General features: G+C 53.8%; 11 protein-coding genes across 11 annotated transcripts; 6 read left to right on the top strand and 5 right to left on the bottom strand.

Annotated features, from left to right (window-relative positions):
- Positions 1-282: 282 nt before the first annotated feature.
- On the bottom strand, positions 283-577 carry L969DRAFT_18097 (uncharacterized protein; the record flags this gene model as incomplete). The annotated part of the gene is made up of 3 exons (XM_014711701.1): positions 283-388; positions 438-467; positions 519-577. 3 exons carry the CDS (start codon positions 575-577, stop codon positions 283-285), a joined length of 195 nt encoding a protein of 64 aa, XP_014567187.1.
- Positions 578-1010: 433 nt separating this feature from the next.
- On the bottom strand, positions 1011-1261 carry L969DRAFT_50463 (uncharacterized protein; the record flags this gene model as incomplete). The annotated part of the gene is made up of 3 exons (XM_014712109.1): positions 1011-1098; positions 1147-1176; positions 1227-1261. The coding sequence occupies 3 exons, from the start codon at positions 1259-1261 to the stop codon at positions 1011-1013; spliced, it is 153 nt and encodes a 50-aa protein (XP_014567595.1).
- Positions 1262-1784: 523 nt separating this feature from the next.
- On the top strand, positions 1785-3262 carry L969DRAFT_88424 (uncharacterized protein). The gene is made up of 5 exons (XM_014712110.1): positions 1785-2433; positions 2487-2522; positions 2573-2700; positions 2749-2759; positions 2807-3262. Exons 1-5 carry the CDS (start codon positions 2196-2198, stop codon positions 2859-2861), a joined length of 468 nt encoding a protein of 155 aa, XP_014567596.1. The 5' UTR covers positions 1785-2195; the 3' UTR covers positions 2862-3262.
- Positions 2976-6227, bottom strand: L969DRAFT_95179 (uncharacterized protein; the record flags this gene model as incomplete). Its single annotated transcript, XM_014712111.1, has 10 exons — positions 2976-3383; positions 3433-3540; positions 3592-4451; positions 4489-4561; positions 4609-4657; positions 4794-4910; positions 4962-5288; positions 5344-5805; positions 5858-5954; positions 6002-6227. The coding sequence occupies 10 exons, from the start codon at positions 6225-6227 to the stop codon at positions 2976-2978; spliced, it is 2727 nt and encodes a 908-aa protein (XP_014567597.1).
- Positions 6228-6328: 101 nt separating this feature from the next.
- Positions 6329-7264, top strand: L969DRAFT_18102 (uncharacterized protein; the record flags this gene model as incomplete). The annotated part of the gene is made up of 3 exons (XM_014711702.1): positions 6329-6736; positions 6795-6897; positions 6951-7264. 3 exons carry the CDS (start codon positions 6329-6331, stop codon positions 7262-7264), a joined length of 825 nt encoding a protein of 274 aa, XP_014567188.1.
- L969DRAFT_63428 (carbohydrate esterase family 12 protein) lies at positions 7233-8445 on the top strand. The gene is made up of 4 exons (XM_014712112.1): positions 7233-7669; positions 7720-7822; positions 7870-8017; positions 8065-8445. The coding sequence occupies exons 1-4, from the start codon at positions 7433-7435 to the stop codon at positions 8318-8320; spliced, it is 744 nt and encodes a 247-aa protein (XP_014567598.1). The 5' UTR covers positions 7233-7432; the 3' UTR covers positions 8321-8445.
- Positions 8357-9985, bottom strand: L969DRAFT_95182 (uncharacterized protein; the record flags this gene model as incomplete). The annotated part of the gene is made up of 8 exons (XM_014712113.1): positions 8357-8478; positions 8527-8583; positions 8633-8828; positions 8879-9070; positions 9120-9171; positions 9454-9559; positions 9770-9826; positions 9880-9985. 8 exons carry the CDS (start codon positions 9983-9985, stop codon positions 8357-8359), a joined length of 888 nt encoding a protein of 295 aa, XP_014567599.1.
- Positions 9986-10621: 636 nt separating this feature from the next.
- L969DRAFT_75916 (uncharacterized protein) lies at positions 10622-12134 on the top strand. Its single transcript, XM_014712114.1, has 3 exons — positions 10622-10813; positions 10866-11534; positions 11589-12134. Exons 1-3 carry the CDS (start codon positions 10670-10672, stop codon positions 11673-11675), a joined length of 900 nt encoding a protein of 299 aa, XP_014567600.1. The 5' UTR covers positions 10622-10669; the 3' UTR covers positions 11676-12134.
- On the top strand, positions 11799-13423 carry L969DRAFT_95184 (uncharacterized protein; the record flags this gene model as incomplete). Its single annotated transcript, XM_014712115.1, has 2 exons — positions 11799-12134; positions 12185-13423. The coding sequence occupies 2 exons, from the start codon at positions 11799-11801 to the stop codon at positions 13421-13423; spliced, it is 1575 nt and encodes a 524-aa protein (XP_014567601.1).
- Positions 13424-13533: 110 nt separating this feature from the next.
- L969DRAFT_95185 (uncharacterized protein) lies at positions 13534-15611 on the bottom strand (the record flags this gene model as incomplete). Its single annotated transcript, XM_014712116.1, has 7 exons — positions 13534-14170; positions 14219-14344; positions 14404-14861; positions 14916-14975; positions 15038-15064; positions 15117-15202; positions 15398-15611. The coding sequence occupies 7 exons, from the start codon at positions 15609-15611 to the stop codon at positions 13534-13536; spliced, it is 1608 nt and encodes a 535-aa protein (XP_014567602.1).
- A 311-nt stretch (positions 15612-15922) lies between these two features.
- Positions 15923-17476, top strand: L969DRAFT_95186 (uncharacterized protein; the record flags this gene model as incomplete). The annotated part of the gene is made up of 3 exons (XM_014712117.1): positions 15923-16094; positions 16148-16319; positions 16375-17476. The coding sequence occupies 3 exons, from the start codon at positions 15923-15925 to the stop codon at positions 17474-17476; spliced, it is 1446 nt and encodes a 481-aa protein (XP_014567603.1).
- Positions 17477-17517: the final 41 nt, after the last annotated feature.

Consider the following 17517-nt stretch of genomic DNA (forward strand, 5'->3'; position numbering starts at 1 on the left):
CAGCGCCCTGATCATCATCATTATAACCTTTCCGCACTCCGCAACGCTATCACAGCTTTCTCTCAAGCTTTCAAGCTCGGAGCACCAAATTTACTGAGAACTTGCCTGCGTCGTGAGATCATACTGTCGCAAGCGGCATCGATCGATACGCTACGTTACGTCCCCGTCCACTTCGTCGACTTCCTTGTATCTATGATGAGGACGCTCGAAAGGGATCCGCAACATCAGGTCCGCGAGCCTATGTGAGCCTTGAGTAAGGATGCAGAACGACTCGCTATCAGGCTAGTCGATATCGCCACAAGGCAAGCAATGGCAAAGTCCGCGATCGCAGCTGATCGGACAGGAACCAGGCGGGCAGCCAGCATGGTTGAAGCCTGGATCGTCGCCGCTGCCAAAGCATGTCAGCAAACATGAAGCCGAAAGCGTGCCAATCCTACTGGAATGTTTTCTCGTTTGCCACCGAGGCTCTACGTGCGTGTCAGCCATCAACAACGAAGCGGCAAGATCGATCGGCGCACCCGTTGATGAGCATTGCGGTGGCCAAACCAAACATGGCAGCAAAGATTGTAGATCTCATCCTGTGCTTGATTTCAGCTGCTTTAGGCCGACAGTGCGGCAGAATCTCACCTATCTGCAAAACCAAGAGCTTCTCTAGAGAGGTCTACCAAAGCGAATCCGCTATGAGAGTAAACATGCACAGAAAACCTATCATATGTCTCGGCAACATTCTGCGACGCTGTCGAGACAGCCCATCTCAGCAACGCACCAAACGACATTTCTCAGATTGAAAAGATTGAGTCAGTATCATTGGCATGTCATCTACTCGATCTCGCTGCATAGCAATTTCCATGTCAGAGCTTCAGGCAATTGCTCCTTGCTACGTGGCGCAAGTGCGAAGCGAGGGATTGCCATCATGCCATGTTCAACACGACGGAAGGCATCATCTCATTCGTCAAGGTCATGCTTCATCGCGCACAGCTGCGCTGCATTGGAAAGGGCTACAGAGATATTCAGCAAGGTGCACATTCGCAATAGACTTTCTCGCAGTCGATCGGACAGTAGCCTGGCGGGCAGGAAACAAGGGCTCGTTTGTCGTGCCTATGTGCCTGTCAGCGAAGGTCTGATTGCATGTGCATACAGACTCACTTGGTTGCCTGATCATTAGCAACCGAAGCTCTGTGGAAGGCCTCAGCTGCGGTACGGGATCGAGCAAAGCGAAATGTTACCCGCTAACGAGGATAGCGGCTGCCAGACCAAACATGATTGCGAAAAGTGTTGACTTCATTCTGCTCGTACACTTCAACCAACTCAAGATGGACAGGCACAAGATCGCTTACGTGATGTTCCCTTTATCGATGGCTTGTCTGATTTTCAGCGAACGTCGCTTGATCGTTGAGCACAGCTTTTATGCTGTCCGGCGACTTCCTGCAACGCTGACGCAGACTATCGCAGAATATTTGGCCGGCTGTCACAATCTGTCTCGCCTCTGTCTCTGGAGTCTCGCATCCTGTAAAAGGACTTTCAAGCATTCGTCGCAACCTCAGCGTCAATCTCGACCGTTCCTCCAGTAGTGTCCATTGACAAGCTTTCGAAACCAAAGCGGAGCGTATGTACAACAGGCAGTGCTTTCTGCGAATCAACGACGCCTGCATAAACTCTATTTACTGTCGCCACAAGGGACGCAATGGCACAACTCGCCCGAGCAGCTGAGCGGGCAATAATCGGGCGGGCAGCCGGGATGCTGGATGACTCGCTTGCTGTCTCTGGTCAAAGCGCTGTCAGATCATACCGCGCCAAAAACGTGACATGTTTACCCAAGCGCTTTGCCATTGGCGGCCGAAGCTCTATGACCGCGAGTGCATCAGCAGGTCTGCACCAAAACGAATACGATACGATGAGCTCACCCGCTAATGAGCATTGCGTGTGCCAGACCAAACATGATACCAAAGAACTTAGACTTCATCCTGCGCGGCCGTTCGCACGGGCGAGACGCTCACTGCAGCGCAGCGCACCTATCGGCAATTGTTTGGACTTTCTTCAACTTCGTCGTAAGCGGACCCGTCTGTCGACGTGGGCGTCAGTCTACAGAATGCACGGACACGAGGCAATCACGCGACAATGTCAGAGCGAAGTTGCAACCCTCTTAGCAACCGACTGACCGTCAAAGCCCGTGTCCTCTCAGCAACGCCGAATTGATGAAGTACTTGGCCTTTGTCCTGCTTGCGAGCCTAGCTAGCGCAGATTTTGTCCCATACATTGACCTATGCCATGCAACCGTCGCAGTCCCCGCCCAGCCAAGCGTGTTTTCTTGCGGTTACCAAATCCAATCTGGCGACAAGCACATCACAGGAGGCTTCAAGGGTAATTGGAATGACCAGTGGTGGGATATAGACTCGCTCGATAGCAAGGCTTCACCGTCGGATCCTCTGCAAGGTATTGATTGAGACCTTCAAACTGGCTGACTTATACTAACACGTTCTTCACAGTATGTTCTACAGGTCGTCAATACCAACAATTTGTCTGTAAGTCGTTGTCCTGCTCTAGCCGATGCTGCCTCATCATCGCCGCACAGTGGAGGGCACGCGTCCAGACTTGACTTTCGCCGTCAATTTCTGGCTTCTGCCAGGTCTCACGCCCAAAGGCCAGACATTTGTGATCCATGAGCTCTGGATCAACGGCGAACAAGTCGCCGTGCCCCCGGTTTGTTTCCAACCGCACCACGCCGGATCATGCTGATGTTGATTGCAGATGACGGATTAGTGCGCCGCAAGCTCACATCTCTGACTTGACTGACGAGACCGCACAGTGGTATGTTTTGCAACAAATACGGTCTCGATAAGTTCCGCGGGCCGTATAAATGATACTCAAGCGATCCCGATAGCCTCTCAATGCTGTGCATCTCGGCCCAAATAAGGGTCGTTGTGTAACGAGATCTTACAAGTCTACAGTCCTCGTGTGGATGTCTGCATGCGTGCTCATTGAAATGTCCTGCGTGTACTGCCTGTGTACTGTCCGAGATGGCTGAACGAGTCGTGCGTGATCGTGTCCGTTGATCCCCATTGGCTTGACCCATTCAGGTGGCCGTAGGGATCCAAGCGTGGCTTGCCAATACTGACGAGCTTCGTGTCGTAGTCGTCGGACAGGCCGCCGACGCGCGATGGCCTGCCAAGTCCGAATGCTGCCCTGCTGAATCGGTATCCGCTATCGCGCCTTTGCTGTACCAATCTTCCAGCGGAGATCAGATAGACTGCTGCAAATCCGGCAACGACGAGATAGTAGATCGCGTAGATATAGCCCGGCGTTGATCTGTCGTAGATCTCGAAGCCAGTCTTGATCTGGACAAAGCCTGCTATGGTCAGAATGATGCCTAGAAAGATGTGCGTCTTGTCCGGGGTCAACTTGACTTCATACAAGCGCCATAAGATCGCTCACGATATTCTGCGCGGGTCGGTGCGTGCGCAAGGGATCAAAGTTGGCATGCGTGTACCAACCCAGAGCAAGCTGGAGGAGTAGCAATACGCCGATGATCAAGCCGAGCCTCTGCAGATTTCGTGAGCGCTGTCAGCGAGCCCGGAAACAATAGCAGCATACCGTGTGAAAGCTGTCGAAATGATCAGAGCCTTCTGATGAGATGGCGGCAGCACCGAGCGCGATGGCGACAATGGTCAAAAGGAGGGTCAAGATGACTTGGAAGAGCATGTGAAGCTTGAACCACAATCCTTGAAGATGTCTCAGTGTGCGTGCCACCAAGACGGCAGTTGGCGAGATGATGAGCCAGGCTAGACCTCCACAAAGCGCATGGATGATGATCAGGTAGTCGTATCGCGTGTAGGGTGCCGAATCGCCTTCGCTACCGCTCGTGTCTGTTGCAGTGGTTGTGCCATCTGCTGCAAAGACGACTGCTCGACTCAGATCGATTTGAGTTGATCCGTACGCGCCGTGGTCGTGCTGCTGAAGATCTGGCGTGAGCGTGTCGCTCGTTCCTGGATTGCTAGAGCTATAGGCATAGATCAAATCTTGTCCTGTCGCTCTTGCTAGCGTATTATGCTGTGTGCGTGTGGTGCTGTAGCTGGTCGCGGTCAAGTCGAGAGCGCGGATGAAGGTATAGCTTGCGAAGCTGCCAGAGGATGAATTCGTGATAAGTGACGAGACTGGGACAAGCTGAGCTGGCTGGGCATCAGCACTACTGCTCGCGGTCGGCGTGTTGTGGCCATCTGCTGTCCGATGGGATAGTGTCCACGTGTCGTCTTCATTCGGCCAGACGATGATCATGTCGCTGTTGCTCATCGTCGTGCCAAAGCCAATGCCCATCCAGCCCACTTTGCCAAGCGGTTGCGATGCGTTCATTGTAAAGAGGCCATGCGTCAGGTTTGTCAGAACAGATAGAGTGAACGGCCCGACGTTCTTGATTTGGCCCTGGATGCCTGTGGATGTACCGAGAAGCGATGTGACTGCGACTGCCGTCGCAGGCGCAGCTTGGGCGTATACGAGCGTTGCCGTCAAAGACGCGCATAGCGCAATGCGAGTTGTTGGCATCATGTTCGATCGAATTGTACGGATGCTGATTGATACGTCAATAGGGCTCAATCTGTGACGCGCAGATCTGACCAGGCTCAGGCTCAGGCTCGGGCTCAGGCTCGCATGATGCACGGCGCGCCTGCAAGAACACACGACCGCTGTCCGTGCGTGAGCGAATGTCAAATTCATGTCAAATTGGTCGACGCGTTCGAAGACATCTCGGTCCCGTGCGGCGCTGTTCATGCATTCAAGGCATCGCTATTTGCCGCAACGACACGCCGGCCTCCCTGAAGATAGCAGCAGACTTGCCGTCGACGGAGTAGCTGAGCGAATAGACCACTTCTCTGATGCCACACTGCACGATCTTGACAGAGCACCTCAAGCACGGGCACCTGGCATCCAAATCAATCAGGACGTGCACGTGCTGATGAACCTGTACGTACGTATTGCAGTAGAGGACGCCGCCCGTTCCTGCACCTGCTCTGTCGCGTCCGGCTTCGAGAAGCGCGTTCTCCTCGGCGTGCAGACATAGGCATTCGTCCAGTGCCATGCCGCAGGCAATAGACTGATAGCTCATGTCCGTGTCGTCTATGTGTGTGTCACGTCCGTTCGGTTGCCCACGAGCAGACGTCTGCAGCAGGCCGTTGCAACGCGCGCAGCCACCTTCGTTGCAATTTCGCATTCCTCTTGGCGTGCCGTTGTAGCCCGTCGAAACGACGCGAAACGAAGAAACGAGAACACATCCTACGCGTCGCTTCATGCAATTTGACCTGCAGTGGGACCTCTTGATCAGCCGCCAGATCGGCACTCTGTGCGATCTCGTACCTGAGCGAGGCCAGACCTGCCAGAGTCATGAAATACGTGTCCCAGCCTGGCCGCAGCCTTTCGCCGTCGAGGAGATCCATCGAGTCGAGGTAGCGATATAGCTCGTCGAGTGTGGGCCAATGCGTTTGCAGTGTGAGGTGCGCTATTCGCAGCAGAGGAGCGAGTGCACTTTTCGCGAGCGCATCTTTTGGCGGAGCGAGCATGCCCTCTGATCGTGCACTTTGCAATACAGGGGGCGGCAGGACGAGATTGGCGTGAGAGTAAGGCAGATGAATTGTTGACGCGCCTGACACGGACGAGGCAGAGGCCTGTCTGTGTCGCTCACGCCGCTTCTCTTCCATGCGGCCTGAGGTTGCAGTAGCATCTTGCGGCTCTGTAGAATTCACAGGCGACGACAATGTCGCGTAGAGGAGCGCGTCATTGAGCTGGATGAACTCTTCCAAGGTTGCATTGCCGTCTTGTCTGCGCGTCGACGCATTCAGCCATGATTGGTCGATGCTTCGGTGGAGCATACCTGGCTTGCTGACGATGCCAACGTGTCATGAGCGGTGCCTCGAGGGCGATGAGGAGCACCCAAGGCCGTTTGAGAAAGGCATCTACCGTCTCTCTGTCTGCAAGGGATTTCAATGCGGGTTTTGGCGTGTGTAGTGCACCGTACTCAGGGGCAAGTCTGTGCAGACAAAGTGTTGCTGCCATCTGCGCGTGGCATAGTCGAGAAAAGCGAGAGGATCGTCAAAGTGGAGCGTCTTGCTCGTGCTAGCTCCTGACACGCTGCCGGGCGATGCTTTTGCGAGTCTCACGGGCGCAAATTGGTGTCGCTGGACGAGATAGTCCTGTACGGTCTGCTTGCCTGCGCAGGGTGGTCCGATGAGAAGTATGAGCATGGCCCGACGACTGATTGGCCTTGGAGCGTCAATCGAGCAATCTGCCCGTCATCGCGTCATTCTCTCGTCCACCGTTGTCGGCAGCGCCTCAGCATCGCAACATGGTAGCTAACAAGCTTGAAGTACTCGGCATTGATTCACCGCAAGCATGCAGCAGTATACCCACCGGAGATGGCGAGCTTCAAGCTTTCCTGTCCAAGTTGTACGCCGACGCAGATAGCCTCATCGATACCTCCCCCGCCTTTGCAAGTGCAGAGCCGAGCGATACTTCGCTCAAGTGCAAAGCTGGCTGGAAGATTGGCAAGCTGTACTATGCCAACGATGAGAATCCGACTCGTACGGCCAAACGACCCGGTCAGCCGCTGAATTGGCACTTGCGCTCGTCGTGTCACACCGGGCCGAAACAGTCGTACGATGACCTTCGATCTGGCTTGTTCGTCCAGCACACGCCCAATGAGAAGGAATATATAGAGGGACTGCACAACATTGAGCGGCTACAAGTCTGGCAGGTAGGCTTGACATATCCTTGATCTCAGTACGTCAACTCATGCAAATCCACATCAACAGGACGACGTCGTAGAGGCTTGGCTCGTGCAGTACGAGATCCCACCGCCGACGACGAATCGCGACTTTTGCATACTACCCGTTCGCCGTGAGATCACAGGACAAGGTTAGCCTGACGCACGCTGAACCCCGATTGTTGTCATTGATGTCTCGTGGCAGAGGCCAACAGCGGCCTGTACAGCACAGATACAACTACAGTAGCACGCCGTTTTCAAGTCATCTCTATCCCCGTCACGCACCCCAAGGGCGCACCCGCACAAGGCTACGTCAGAGCACGATATGCCTCCGTCGAAGATGTTCGCGAACTTGTTCCCACTTCGGGCGACGAACCGAAGAAGCAAGTCGTTTGGACGATGGCGACGATGAGCGATCCTGCAGGGCTGATCCCTTCGTGGATCAGCGAGAAAGTCTTACCGAGCAAGATTGTGGAGGACGTGCCGAGTTGCGTCAAATGGCTCAAGAATAGGCAGTAGATCCAGGCACACATTTGTTCACTATTGCACCCTAACCACGATACGATCCTGGTCATCAACGGAGAGAATCGATCCATCGCGTTGCCTCGAAGCTCCTGCTCGAATTTAGTTTCTGCCCTCGTGACCCATGAACTCCTCCCTGCCCACTGACCTCGAGCCAAACGAGCGATGTTGGTTATCTTTGCCCTGCTCTCAGCCGTTTGTCTCGCATTCGGCCAGAAGCTATGGCTCCTTGGCGATTCGACAATGTCGAACCATCATGTCTTTGGCTTTGGCAACCATCTCGTCATGCTGCTCGACATTCCCATCATCAATCGCGCCGTACCCGGAACTTCCTATCGCACTTGGACAGCGAGTGGCGGCTTTGCGAAAGTAGCCAAAGACATTCAGCCCGGTGACTACGTTGTCGGTCTCGATTCCAAAGCCGAAGCTGTCTGTGACTGATCTGGTCGCAGCTTCTTGAATTCGGCAAGAACGATCCTCAAAGTGCAAAGCAATCGGGTGACTGCAATACCGAGGGAAAATGCGGTGATATCCTCACTTACACCCAATACGCTCGTAGGCCGAACCAAAAACAGCGTTATTTTTGCTGATAAAGTCTACAGGCAAGGCTGTACAGCTTTTCAAGTCCGTCGAAGCCAGAGTGATCATCAGCGGACCTGTGCCGGATGACATGTACGCCTTTACGCCCATATTCGAATGGACACCCTCGCGCTTTACGACTTTTGCCCAGAACGTTGCTCTGCACGAAGGGTTAGTATCACGCTATACAGGTTCAGAGAAGCTGACATCGTATGCAGCGTCATGTTCATCAATCACGAAGCCACAACGGCGGCATGGCAAAAAGATGCCGGACGTCACTTTGTCGATTCTTGCTATCACGATCGCGTGCACACCAACGCCAAAGGTGCGCCGTACCTCGCCGGTACATTCGTAAGAGCTTTGATCTGCGCCCACAACCCGCTAGCATTGCGCATCAAGATCCCGCATGATCGTCTGCCGCCATACTGCTCGCCCGATCAAATTCCTCTGCCTGATCCGCGCGAAGTAGATTAAGCAGCGCACATTGCATACAATACTGTCTGCATCTGGTCATTTGTTTGATCCATTCTTGGGACCATCGTTGACGAGCGTGGTCGTACTGTAGAGCTTGCCTGTGCACTTGCCATTGTTCTCCGGATAATCTGTGCAGCCCTTCTTACCAAGATCGCAATCTGCTTATCTAATTGTCAGGCACGTTAGCAAGTGAACGTGATGCGTACTCTGATCAACGGTGATGGGGCCCACGACACGCATGGTAGGCCGGCCACCTCCATTGTCTGCGCGGATTGTCATGAGAATGTATCTACCTGTCTCGAGAAGCCTCACAGATCTCGAGAATGCCGGATGCGATGGCAGCGCAACAGCCTATATAAGATCCAGGAGAAGAGCCTCCGACGTCGTCCGGTAGGGTAATGAAGAAGACCATCTTATAGCCCGCGCGGCGACCGGAGCCACATGCTGTACCGAGATCGATCGGAAACCATTCGTTGACGACAAGCAGGTCTTGTTCAGCTTCGGTTCTCTGGTCATGCTGTCACTGTACGGTCCAGCTTGCGGGGAAGTGCTGCGTACCATGTAGGCTCGAGGAACCGGCTGTTTGTCTTCGAACGTCGTAGGAAGAACAAACGAGATCGTGTTGCCCAGAGGAAAAGTAGATGCCATGCGGCCGCCAGGACAGCGGACATCACCGGACACGTTCAACAGCCATGCGTTGTCGCAATGGTCGAGGCTTGCGGCGTGCTTTGCAAGCATGCCGAAAGCGAGCTGATTCCATGTCAGCTATACTCTCAAGTGAAAGCGTGCAGCGACTTGCCGCAAATGATGTGGAGAAACGCATGGTCAACGATCGAGGCTGCTTGCCGGGTCTGCGTTGCTGCGAAATGCAAAAGGATTTAGATAAAAACACTCTCTCGTCATGGCGATGCGACACTTGTGCGGAATGACGCTCCTAGAGTATTAGCTACAGCTAGGGTGAGGGAAGCCAACAAGCGCCTTTCCGAGAGGCAGGGTGCAGACGAAAGAAACAGGCAAAAGCTCAGGATGTGGCTGTCATAATCGCGTATGCGCGAGTGACTGGACGCGCGCTGTCTTGTGAATCTGTCTGCAGTCGCCGCGGTTGAAGCTCATGATCCTCTGCCATCACGCACAGGCTCTGCATGATGTTTTTGGACAGCAAGAGGTGCACCAGAAGATCAGAGAGATGGATCGCGCGCAGCGTAAGTCGAACTTTGCACGCGTCAATGTTGACAGTGGCTGTAGACTGACGGAAATCGCGTATGCAATCCAACGTCCTCAGTCCTAAGAAACCGTCCTAAGTACCTCCCTCGATGAGATTTGTAGTAGCTGTAAGACCGCTAGAACACTTGGCGTTTCTTTCAGGGTAATCGGTGCAGCCTTTGAAGCCAAGGTTACAGTCTATGTAGCGAGTGTCAGATATGCTGTTGAGCAGATTGCGACACATACTCTGATAGACTGACACAGGTCCGACGAGGCGCATGTCAGATCTGCCTCCCGAGTCGTCTGGGGCAACGAAATGGATGAGCTACGCCGGCTATACGCGTGAGGAGACTGACAAATCTCGAGTACGCCGGAGGCAATGGCGAGACAGCAGCCAAAGTGTGAACCGGGGAACAATCCCTCGCCACCGTAGTCTTCAGGCAGAGTAATGAAGAAGGTCATTCTGTAGCCAGCACGGCGACCGGTACCGCATGCTGTAGTAAGATCGAGAGGTGACCATTCGCCTACGATGAGCAGATCTTTCTTGCCGGAGACGACCTAAGATCCGCTAAGGCTTGCTCGAAAGATAACGCTGGTGGTGCGAGGGCTGACCATTGTTGGATGAGGAATGGGCAAATTGGCGTCATAAGTTGTTGGAAGAGTGAACGAGAGCTTGTTTCCCGGTACGAGGGTGTAAGCGAGCGAGCCGCCGAGGCAATGAACGTGGCCGGATAGGGTCAATGACCACGTACTGTCGCAGAGATCATCTGCTGCAGCGAAATTGGCAAGCACGCCAAAGGCGAGCTGTGATCGTGTCAGATGATGTTGCGGGCCTTGCACAGCGTGCAACTTGCCGTGGCGAGTGAAGCAGACCGCATGAATGACGTTGGCTTTGGCGCCCGGCGTGAAGCGAGGAGAATGAAGAAGAGGATTCGTGTTGCATGGCAACGTGATACACGTGCTGATCGAATCGAAGGACAGTGTGCGACAGATGGACTCTGTGAGGGGGCAGCGTTGTCGAGAGATCAGGGAGGTGCTGACCGATGACGTGGAAGCTCCATGGCAGACGTGCCACGATAGCGACAAAATTACGCGTCACCTTTGAGCTGAAGCGGTCGATCTTCAGCTGTCAGTCACGAGCTGAGAATGGACAAGTATGTGCAGCGGTATGCGAGGGCTTCGGCATCCCAATTCGCGCAAGACGACGAGCTGGAACGGGAAGTAGCGTCGCTCTGGAAAGGCAAAGGCACTGTACAATTACCTCACTTTGACATGCCTCAAGTTGACCACGTACGTCCATTGCTTCGTCTTGCTCCGTCCTAGGCTGATGCAAGCGCGATAGCCTGCTGCCTTCTTGGCGAGTGTGACGTCGAACAACACGGTGGACAATCCACAAGCTCAGATCAAGCTCGCTCACGGCACGACGACGCTCGCTTTCCGCTACAAGGGCGGTGTGCTCGTTGCAGTCGACTCGAGAGCAACAGCAGGAAGCTACATTGCCTCTGGTACGGTGCGCAAAGTCATCGAGATCAATCCGTTCTTGCTCGGTACGATGGCAGGAGGTGCAGCAGATTGCCAATACTGGGAAACCTACCTCGGTATCCAATGTCGACTGTACGAACTAGCCAACAAGCAGAGGATCTCCGTGGCAGCGGCTTCAAAGTACCTCAGTAATCTCGTGTATGGCTACAAAGGTCAAGGACTCTCGATGGGCACAATGATCTGCGGATGGGATAAGACCGGCCCTGCACTCTTCTACGTCGATTCGGACGGATCAAGGATGAAGGGCGATGTGTTCTCTGTCGGTTCGGGCTCCACCTTTGCGTACGGTGTGCTCGATCAGGGATACAAGTGGGATCTGACAGATGAAGAGGCATACGACCTGGGCGCGAGATCGATCTATGCTGCCATGCACCGTGATGCCTTTTCGGGCAACTCACTCAATATGTATCACGTCAAGGAGGACGGCTGGCTCAGGTTCCCCAACGTCGACTTCAACAAGCTTCACTACGTGAGAGACCCGTTCTCGTTTGTTCTGCTTCGAGCTGACATAGAGTCTGCGCAGGATCGAGCGTATGGCTACGAAGTACGTACCGCACCTACAAACAGTGCTCCCGCGCAGCAGACGACGAGCCAGACTGTTGTCATCTGAACGATCTCGTCAGTGCGTCATCGTTCGCCAGACGCGATTGGATTTTCTGTGATCGCGACTGGCTCTATCGATGGCCAGGCAGGGTCCTGAGGTGCTCGAGCTAGAGCCATAGTGACGGGTGAGATGAGCACGCTGTTTGACAAGCTCCAGCAGGACTACTGTCCCGATCTCAGTCCCGTCATCGTTCTAGCCATCCTGAACGAGCTAGAACCTCAAGATGAGACCGTTGCTCGAGACCAACTCAACATGCTCCTCCATCACGCGCAGCTCAACACGAGCGTAGAGCCTGCTCCATCTCCATCTCCCCCTCTGTCTACAGACGACTCGGCATCCAACGCTTCAGAGCCCTTGTCGCTCTCATCCAACGATGAAGCTTTTGCCTTTTTGGAGACTTGTTTCCCCGATATACCGCTTTCCCAGCTATCAGTCGCTCTCGAATCGGCGCAGAACGATGCAGATGTTCGTCAGACTTTGCTGAGATGGGGACTGCTCATGTAGCGAGAGAGCAGAGAGCAGTAGAGATACTCTTGAGTGAACAGTTGATAGAGACTGGCCTACAGGACGATGCCGCTTCGGCATCTACCTCCGCCGACGAGGCGCTTGCTACTGGTCTATCACACAGGTCAAACGGCAGGAAGAAGAAACACAAACCAGCGCAGACTCAGACTATCTCATTGACAGATGTGAGAAAGACGCAAGCGCGACGCGGAGCAGGCTCAGATCTATCGGATGACGACTCTTCCACTCATCCGCGTAGTACGCGGAAGAACGGCGTAGGAGGCGTGAGCAGGTGGATACTGCTAGAATCGCAAGCGAAATCTCTGGCTATGTTGCTTCATATCGAGCCACAGCAGATCACTTCTGCTTACCACAAAGCAGACTCGTCCCTGCCGCTTGCACTCGACAAGATCATGGACGAGTTGGAAGCGAAAAGACCTTGTGCCGACTTGCCCGATTCTGTCGAAACGCTTGCTCATCTGAAGATTATGTTCCCGGATCGATCCTTCGGTGCGCTACAACGTCTCTTGAGCGCAACGGACGGAGTGGCAAGCGATGCTATCGACCTCATGTGGCAATTAGACGAGATCACTCGGAGAGATGGAACGCCTCTCTTCAGTGCACTTGTCAGCTCTTCTGCTCATACGCCAACGAATTACAGAGCTTCGATTGTGCATAGCAATTCGGCGTCTATACCCAAAGAACCCACACCTACACCTGTGCCCACACTGGCCAGCTTGCCTCAACGAGTCAGACCGGCCGTGTCGAGAGAGCCGGATGCAGCCCAGTGTACTGCTATGGCAGATAGATACAGAGACAAGCGAAACGACGCTTATCGTTCTGCGACTAGATTATGGCAGTCGGGCGGCAAAGAGCGAACTGCAGCAGGAACGTACAGCGAGAGAGGACGAGAGTTTGAAGCAATGGCGAAAGAATGGGACCTGAGAGCTGCTCGTGCGCTTGTGGATACTCGTACGAGAAAGTACAGCAAGGAGAACACGATCGACCTGCATCATCTGACTGTTGCTCAAGCGAACGTACTCGTCATGGAGAGTCTCAATACTTGGCAAGCTTCGGTGACGAGATCTCAGCCGATGCATATCATCACCGGTGCCGGTCTGCACTCGACTGGTCAACATGCTGTGCTCTTGCCTTCTATTTCGAAGCTGCTCAAGAAGGAAGGATACTCTTACAAATTAGACGGAGGTGCAAGAGGTGGAAGATCGTCTGGCTTGATCGTTTGGCCTTGATTTGTACACTCGCTCCTGCAGATTCTTGATGTTGTGTAGTTCTACTGCAATATGCTCGCAACAACATCGCAAAAAATCCACAGCCTGTCTACTGATTGTACTGTGACATTCTAGCACATGCCTCCGCACTCGAGAGCGAGTGCTTCCATGTCCACTCGCGTCAACTCGAGAGCACTCAGTCGTTTGTTGCCCTTGGCCGAAGCGATGGTATCGACAGACGAAGTCATATCCGGCTCGATAACCGCAGCAAGACGATCGAGACCGACTTGCATCACTTCCTGCACGACTGAGAATGTGATTCGGAAGAAACCAGGCTGAGAAGCATGGTAGAAGCTTCCGGGAGCGATATAGACTCCGTGCTCGAGCAGATTGATGAAGAGCTGCGATTCTCTATCTGCTTCGCACGAAAGGTCTTTGCCTTCATTATCGCACGTGGGCATGAACTTGCGCAAGTCGATCCACAGAAAGTGTCCCGCATTGGCCTGTCTGTACGGTACGCCGTGTTTCTTGAGCCATTTGGTAGAGAATTCGTATGCTTGGGCTAGTCGGAGCTGATTGGTAGAGATGAACCAATCGAGATCGGCAGGAGTGGAGATGAGCTTGGAGAAGAGCGCATCGGCAGGCGAACTGATCTTCATGAACATGGCTGAGGATGTAAAGGCTTCGCAGAGCGCTGGGTTAGATTGGGAGATCATGACGCCGATGCGTAGACCGTTGCTGCAGAAGTCTTTGCTCGAGCCGTACAGCCTGATCGACTTGATCAGCTCTGTATGACAGACAACAAACAGGGCATACATATGCACGCGAGAAGGATCACAGCCTGCTTCGTGCTCGACATCGATGGACAGGATTGAACAAAAGGGCGTCGCTGTAGCGTTTGTCGTCTTGAACGTCGAAAGTGCATAGATCTCGTCCACGATACTGTGATGTTGTTAACTTCAGATGTGCCCTGAGGCGCGGATTTAATGCAGCCAGCTCACAGATGCAGATTGTTGCGCTCAGCAAAACGAGCGTATTCTACGATTGTCTCTCGAGGATAACAGAAGCCGAGAGGGTTATGAGGATTGCAAAGGATGACCGCTTTGATCTTGGGTCCTTTGCCGGTCTTTGACTCGTCGTATCTTGCTTGAAGATAATTAAGCGAGTCCGGTGAAGCAGGATCGATGTGACCGGGTATCTGCACACCGATAGGGATGACATCGTTGCGTACACGTAGATCTCTATCGAAGCCGGCGTAAAATGGCGCAGCGATCAAACAGCCATCACTAGGATCACAGAGCAAGATCATGAGCTGATCAATCACGGCAGATACGCCTGCGCCTGTGACGATATGTTGAGGCAAGATGGGCTTGACGTTCTTGAAGCGTTGCTCGAAGAAAGGGATCAGTGCGGAGAATAAGCGAGCGGAGCCCTTCAGTGCTGTGCCATACGTCAGATCCTGTGATGAGGTAATCGCATTAGCTTTGCGTGCGATGGGATCGAGGCGGCGCACGCTGGCGGTGAGCTCGAAGCGCTTCCTCGACCAAGCGAGCAGATCTTCGTGCATGAGTGACTGTCCAGCAGAAGAACATTAGCTCGTCACATGACAAACCTCATTGCCGAAGCTGCACTGACGTTCTCTGCAACGCCGAGGGAGACGGGCTGAGTCGAACAAGGTCAGCATGCTCGAGCAGACGTCGTCAAGGCGACTTGCATTTTCAGGGCATTCGGGCGAGTACTGGCAGGCAAAGATCTTGCAGAGCATCTGCATGAGCGGAGAAGCATTCGTGCGACGCTGTGCTGCTCGCTTTGACAAGATGGGCGAAGACATATCGCTCGAATTTAGCTGGCGTTGATATCGCGCGATAGCGCGACGCGGTGACTTGAAATCCGGTTGGCTTTCCCGCACAAACGTGATTTCTGACAGTATAAAACCCCGCCTGCAAATGTGCGCGAGCATCACGCTCAGGAATCCGCACCCAGTCCAAAAGCTACTTGCTCTTGCAGGCTGTTTGTGGCGATAGCGCTCGGCTCGCGAAGACGGCTGCCAATGTAGGCCTAGCACCTTGCATAGAGAGGGAGACGGGTAGAAGAGAAAAGGAAAAGGCATGCCTGGCTCACAGAAGCAGACAGACCTGTCAAGGATCAAGACCGACAACTGGGAAGAGCGATCTTTGCGATGAACGCTCTCCGTGGCTAGCGGGGGCATAGCGAGCGCTCGACCCCATGAGTGCGAATCTCGTCAGTCTTTGCCCGCTTGTCGTCTTGCTTGTGCGGCATCGCTAACATGGGGTCCTGTTTCCCGCAGGTGCCCCTTGACGGCACTCGGACGTCTCCCAGTGTTGTATGAGTGCATTTTGCACGATCTTTTGGCTTGTCGGTTGGCCGTGCACATGCCGTCTTTGATATCGCGTCGTTGCGCGTTGCCCCATGAGATCTTTCGGCTTTGCGGCTCTCGGCTGTCACAGAACAAGACTGGAAGAGATGTAGAGACGCCAGTCCATGTCCTGGCATCGTATGATGAAGCGCCCTGCTTCCTTGTCGCCTCTGCGCTATCCACTCGAAATCGAACATGACGAGCCCATGCAACTCGACGAACCAGTGCTAGCTCAGCTGTCGATGTATGAGAACTGGCCAGACTGCGACGTCGACGTCGAGGAGCTGCTCACTTGGGCCAAGGAGCGTGTGGATAGTGCGTAAGCACGCTCACAGGCGTTCGAGAGCTGGCTCATCTGGCGATTGTAGTCCTCAGGGAGCTCGAGCGTTGTCAGGCTATCAGGCTGGACGAGCTTGCAACATCTCAACGGGTACAACACAAGCTTGCCCAATCTGACCATCTCGGTTCGCATGACAGCAGGATCGCGAACTTATCGGACGAGATCAGTCATTTCGTGCTCCGTCTGGCGCTGTGTCGCTCGTACGTTGCCGATGACTTCGAGCACAAGGAGCTCACGATCAGCGAGAGTGTGCAGAGATCCACTCAGAGACCGATACATTGGGCTAGAGACAGCCTACTTTCGTACACGCTACGCGTCACTCAATCCAGAGGAACAGGCTCGCTTCCACGCGCGGTACAAGCTCAGCTGGCCATCGGCAACCGATGATGATAAGCGAGAGCATGCGAGCGCAATCACGCGTACGTTCAGTACGAGATGGACAGAGGCAGAAGTCGCAGTGCTCGAACAAACACAATATGCGCGTCTGATCAAAGGTGCAAGAAAGCTCGACTTGCTCAAGCTGCATTGGACGGATGTGCCTCAGCTCGTCGGGCAGCGTCGTGCTGTGATCACACGAGGCACCACATTTGTTGAAGCGAAACACATCCCAGATTTCGTCGCGCTGGCTTTCCGGCGCAGAATGGAACGAGCTCTCGATACGACGGCTCGACAGATTTCCTCGTTCGCGGACAAACCAGAACTGACTGATATGTTCAGAGTCATACAGCGACTCATGGCGCAAGAGATGAGCAAAATCTCTCGACTGCCTACAGCGGTCACTTTGACTGCCAAGACGATCGATGATGTCGCTCCCAAGCACTTCCCACCCTGCATGCTCAACTTGCACACCGCAATGAGAAGGAACAAGCTTCTGCGCTACTATGGCAGGCATCAGTACGGCACGTTCTTGCGACGTGCCACCCTTGATGCAGACGAAGCAACGACATTCTTCCGCAAGGCATTCTCAAAGACCAGCGCGATCGAATGGGAACAGAAGCGATACAAGTACGAATTTCGCTACATCTGGGGCTTGGAAGGCGCAGGACATGGTTTCGAAGCAAAGAGCTGCAAGAGCTGCATTGACGACTCGCCATCGCAGCACGAGCATCACGGGTGTCCCTTCGCTACATTCTCGTCGGACGATCTGTCAAGATTTCTCAGCAAAGAGATGGATGTCAAGGGCGAATCAGTTATTGAGATTCTGCGACTCAAGGAGGCGAGACAGTATCAAGCTGCTTGCACGCGCGCCTTCGAGGCAAAACATAATTCGTCATGGACTGGACCTGAAGCCATTGTCGATCATCCGAACAGATACTTTGATCTATCGCTTCAGACTGTACAAATTGACACTGACTAAACCATCGCGATGGCATGCTGTGACACGACATCGATCATTCT

This window comes from Mixia osmundae, assembly GCF_000708205.1.
Source record: "Mixia osmundae IAM 14324 unplaced genomic scaffold scaffold_6, whole genome shotgun sequence".
NCBI lineage: Eukaryota > Fungi > Basidiomycota > Mixiomycetes > Mixiales > Mixiaceae > Mixia > Mixia osmundae.

What these genes read in the sequence shown, in the direction of transcription:
- L969DRAFT_63428 (XM_014712112.1), top strand. Translation starts at nt 7,433, where the DNA reads ATGTTGGTTATCTTTGCCCTGCTCTCAGCCGTTTGTCTCGCATTCGGC. An exon ending in CACTTACACCCAATACGCTC is followed by an intron (nt 7,823 to 7,869) that starts GTAGGCCGAACC and finishes TAAAGTCTACAG; the next exon opens with GCAAGGCTGTACAGCTTTTC. An exon ending in AACGTTGCTCTGCACGAAGG is followed by an intron (nt 8,018 to 8,064) that starts GTTAGTATCACG and finishes CATCGTATGCAG; the next exon opens with CGTCATGTTCATCAATCACG.
- L969DRAFT_88424 (XM_014712110.1), top strand. Translation starts at nt 2,196, where the DNA reads ATGAAGTACTTGGCCTTTGTCCTGCTTGCGAGCCTAGCTAGCGCAGAT. An exon ending in ACCGTCGGATCCTCTGCAAG is followed by an intron (nt 2,434 to 2,486) that starts GTATTGATTGAG and finishes CGTTCTTCACAG; the next exon opens with TATGTTCTACAGGTCGTCAA. An exon ending in TCAATACCAACAATTTGTCT is followed by an intron (nt 2,523 to 2,572) that starts GTAAGTCGTTGT and finishes ATCGCCGCACAG; the next exon opens with TGGAGGGCACGCGTCCAGAC.
- L969DRAFT_75916 (XM_014712114.1), top strand. Translation starts at nt 10,670, where the DNA reads ATGGACAAGTATGTGCAGCGGTATGCGAGGGCTTCGGCATCCCAATTC. An exon ending in ACATGCCTCAAGTTGACCAC is followed by an intron (nt 10,814 to 10,865) that starts GTACGTCCATTG and finishes CAAGCGCGATAG; the next exon opens with CCTGCTGCCTTCTTGGCGAG. An exon ending in ACTTCAACAAGCTTCACTAC is followed by an intron (nt 11,535 to 11,588) that starts GTGAGAGACCCG and finishes GAGTCTGCGCAG; the next exon opens with GATCGAGCGTATGGCTACGA.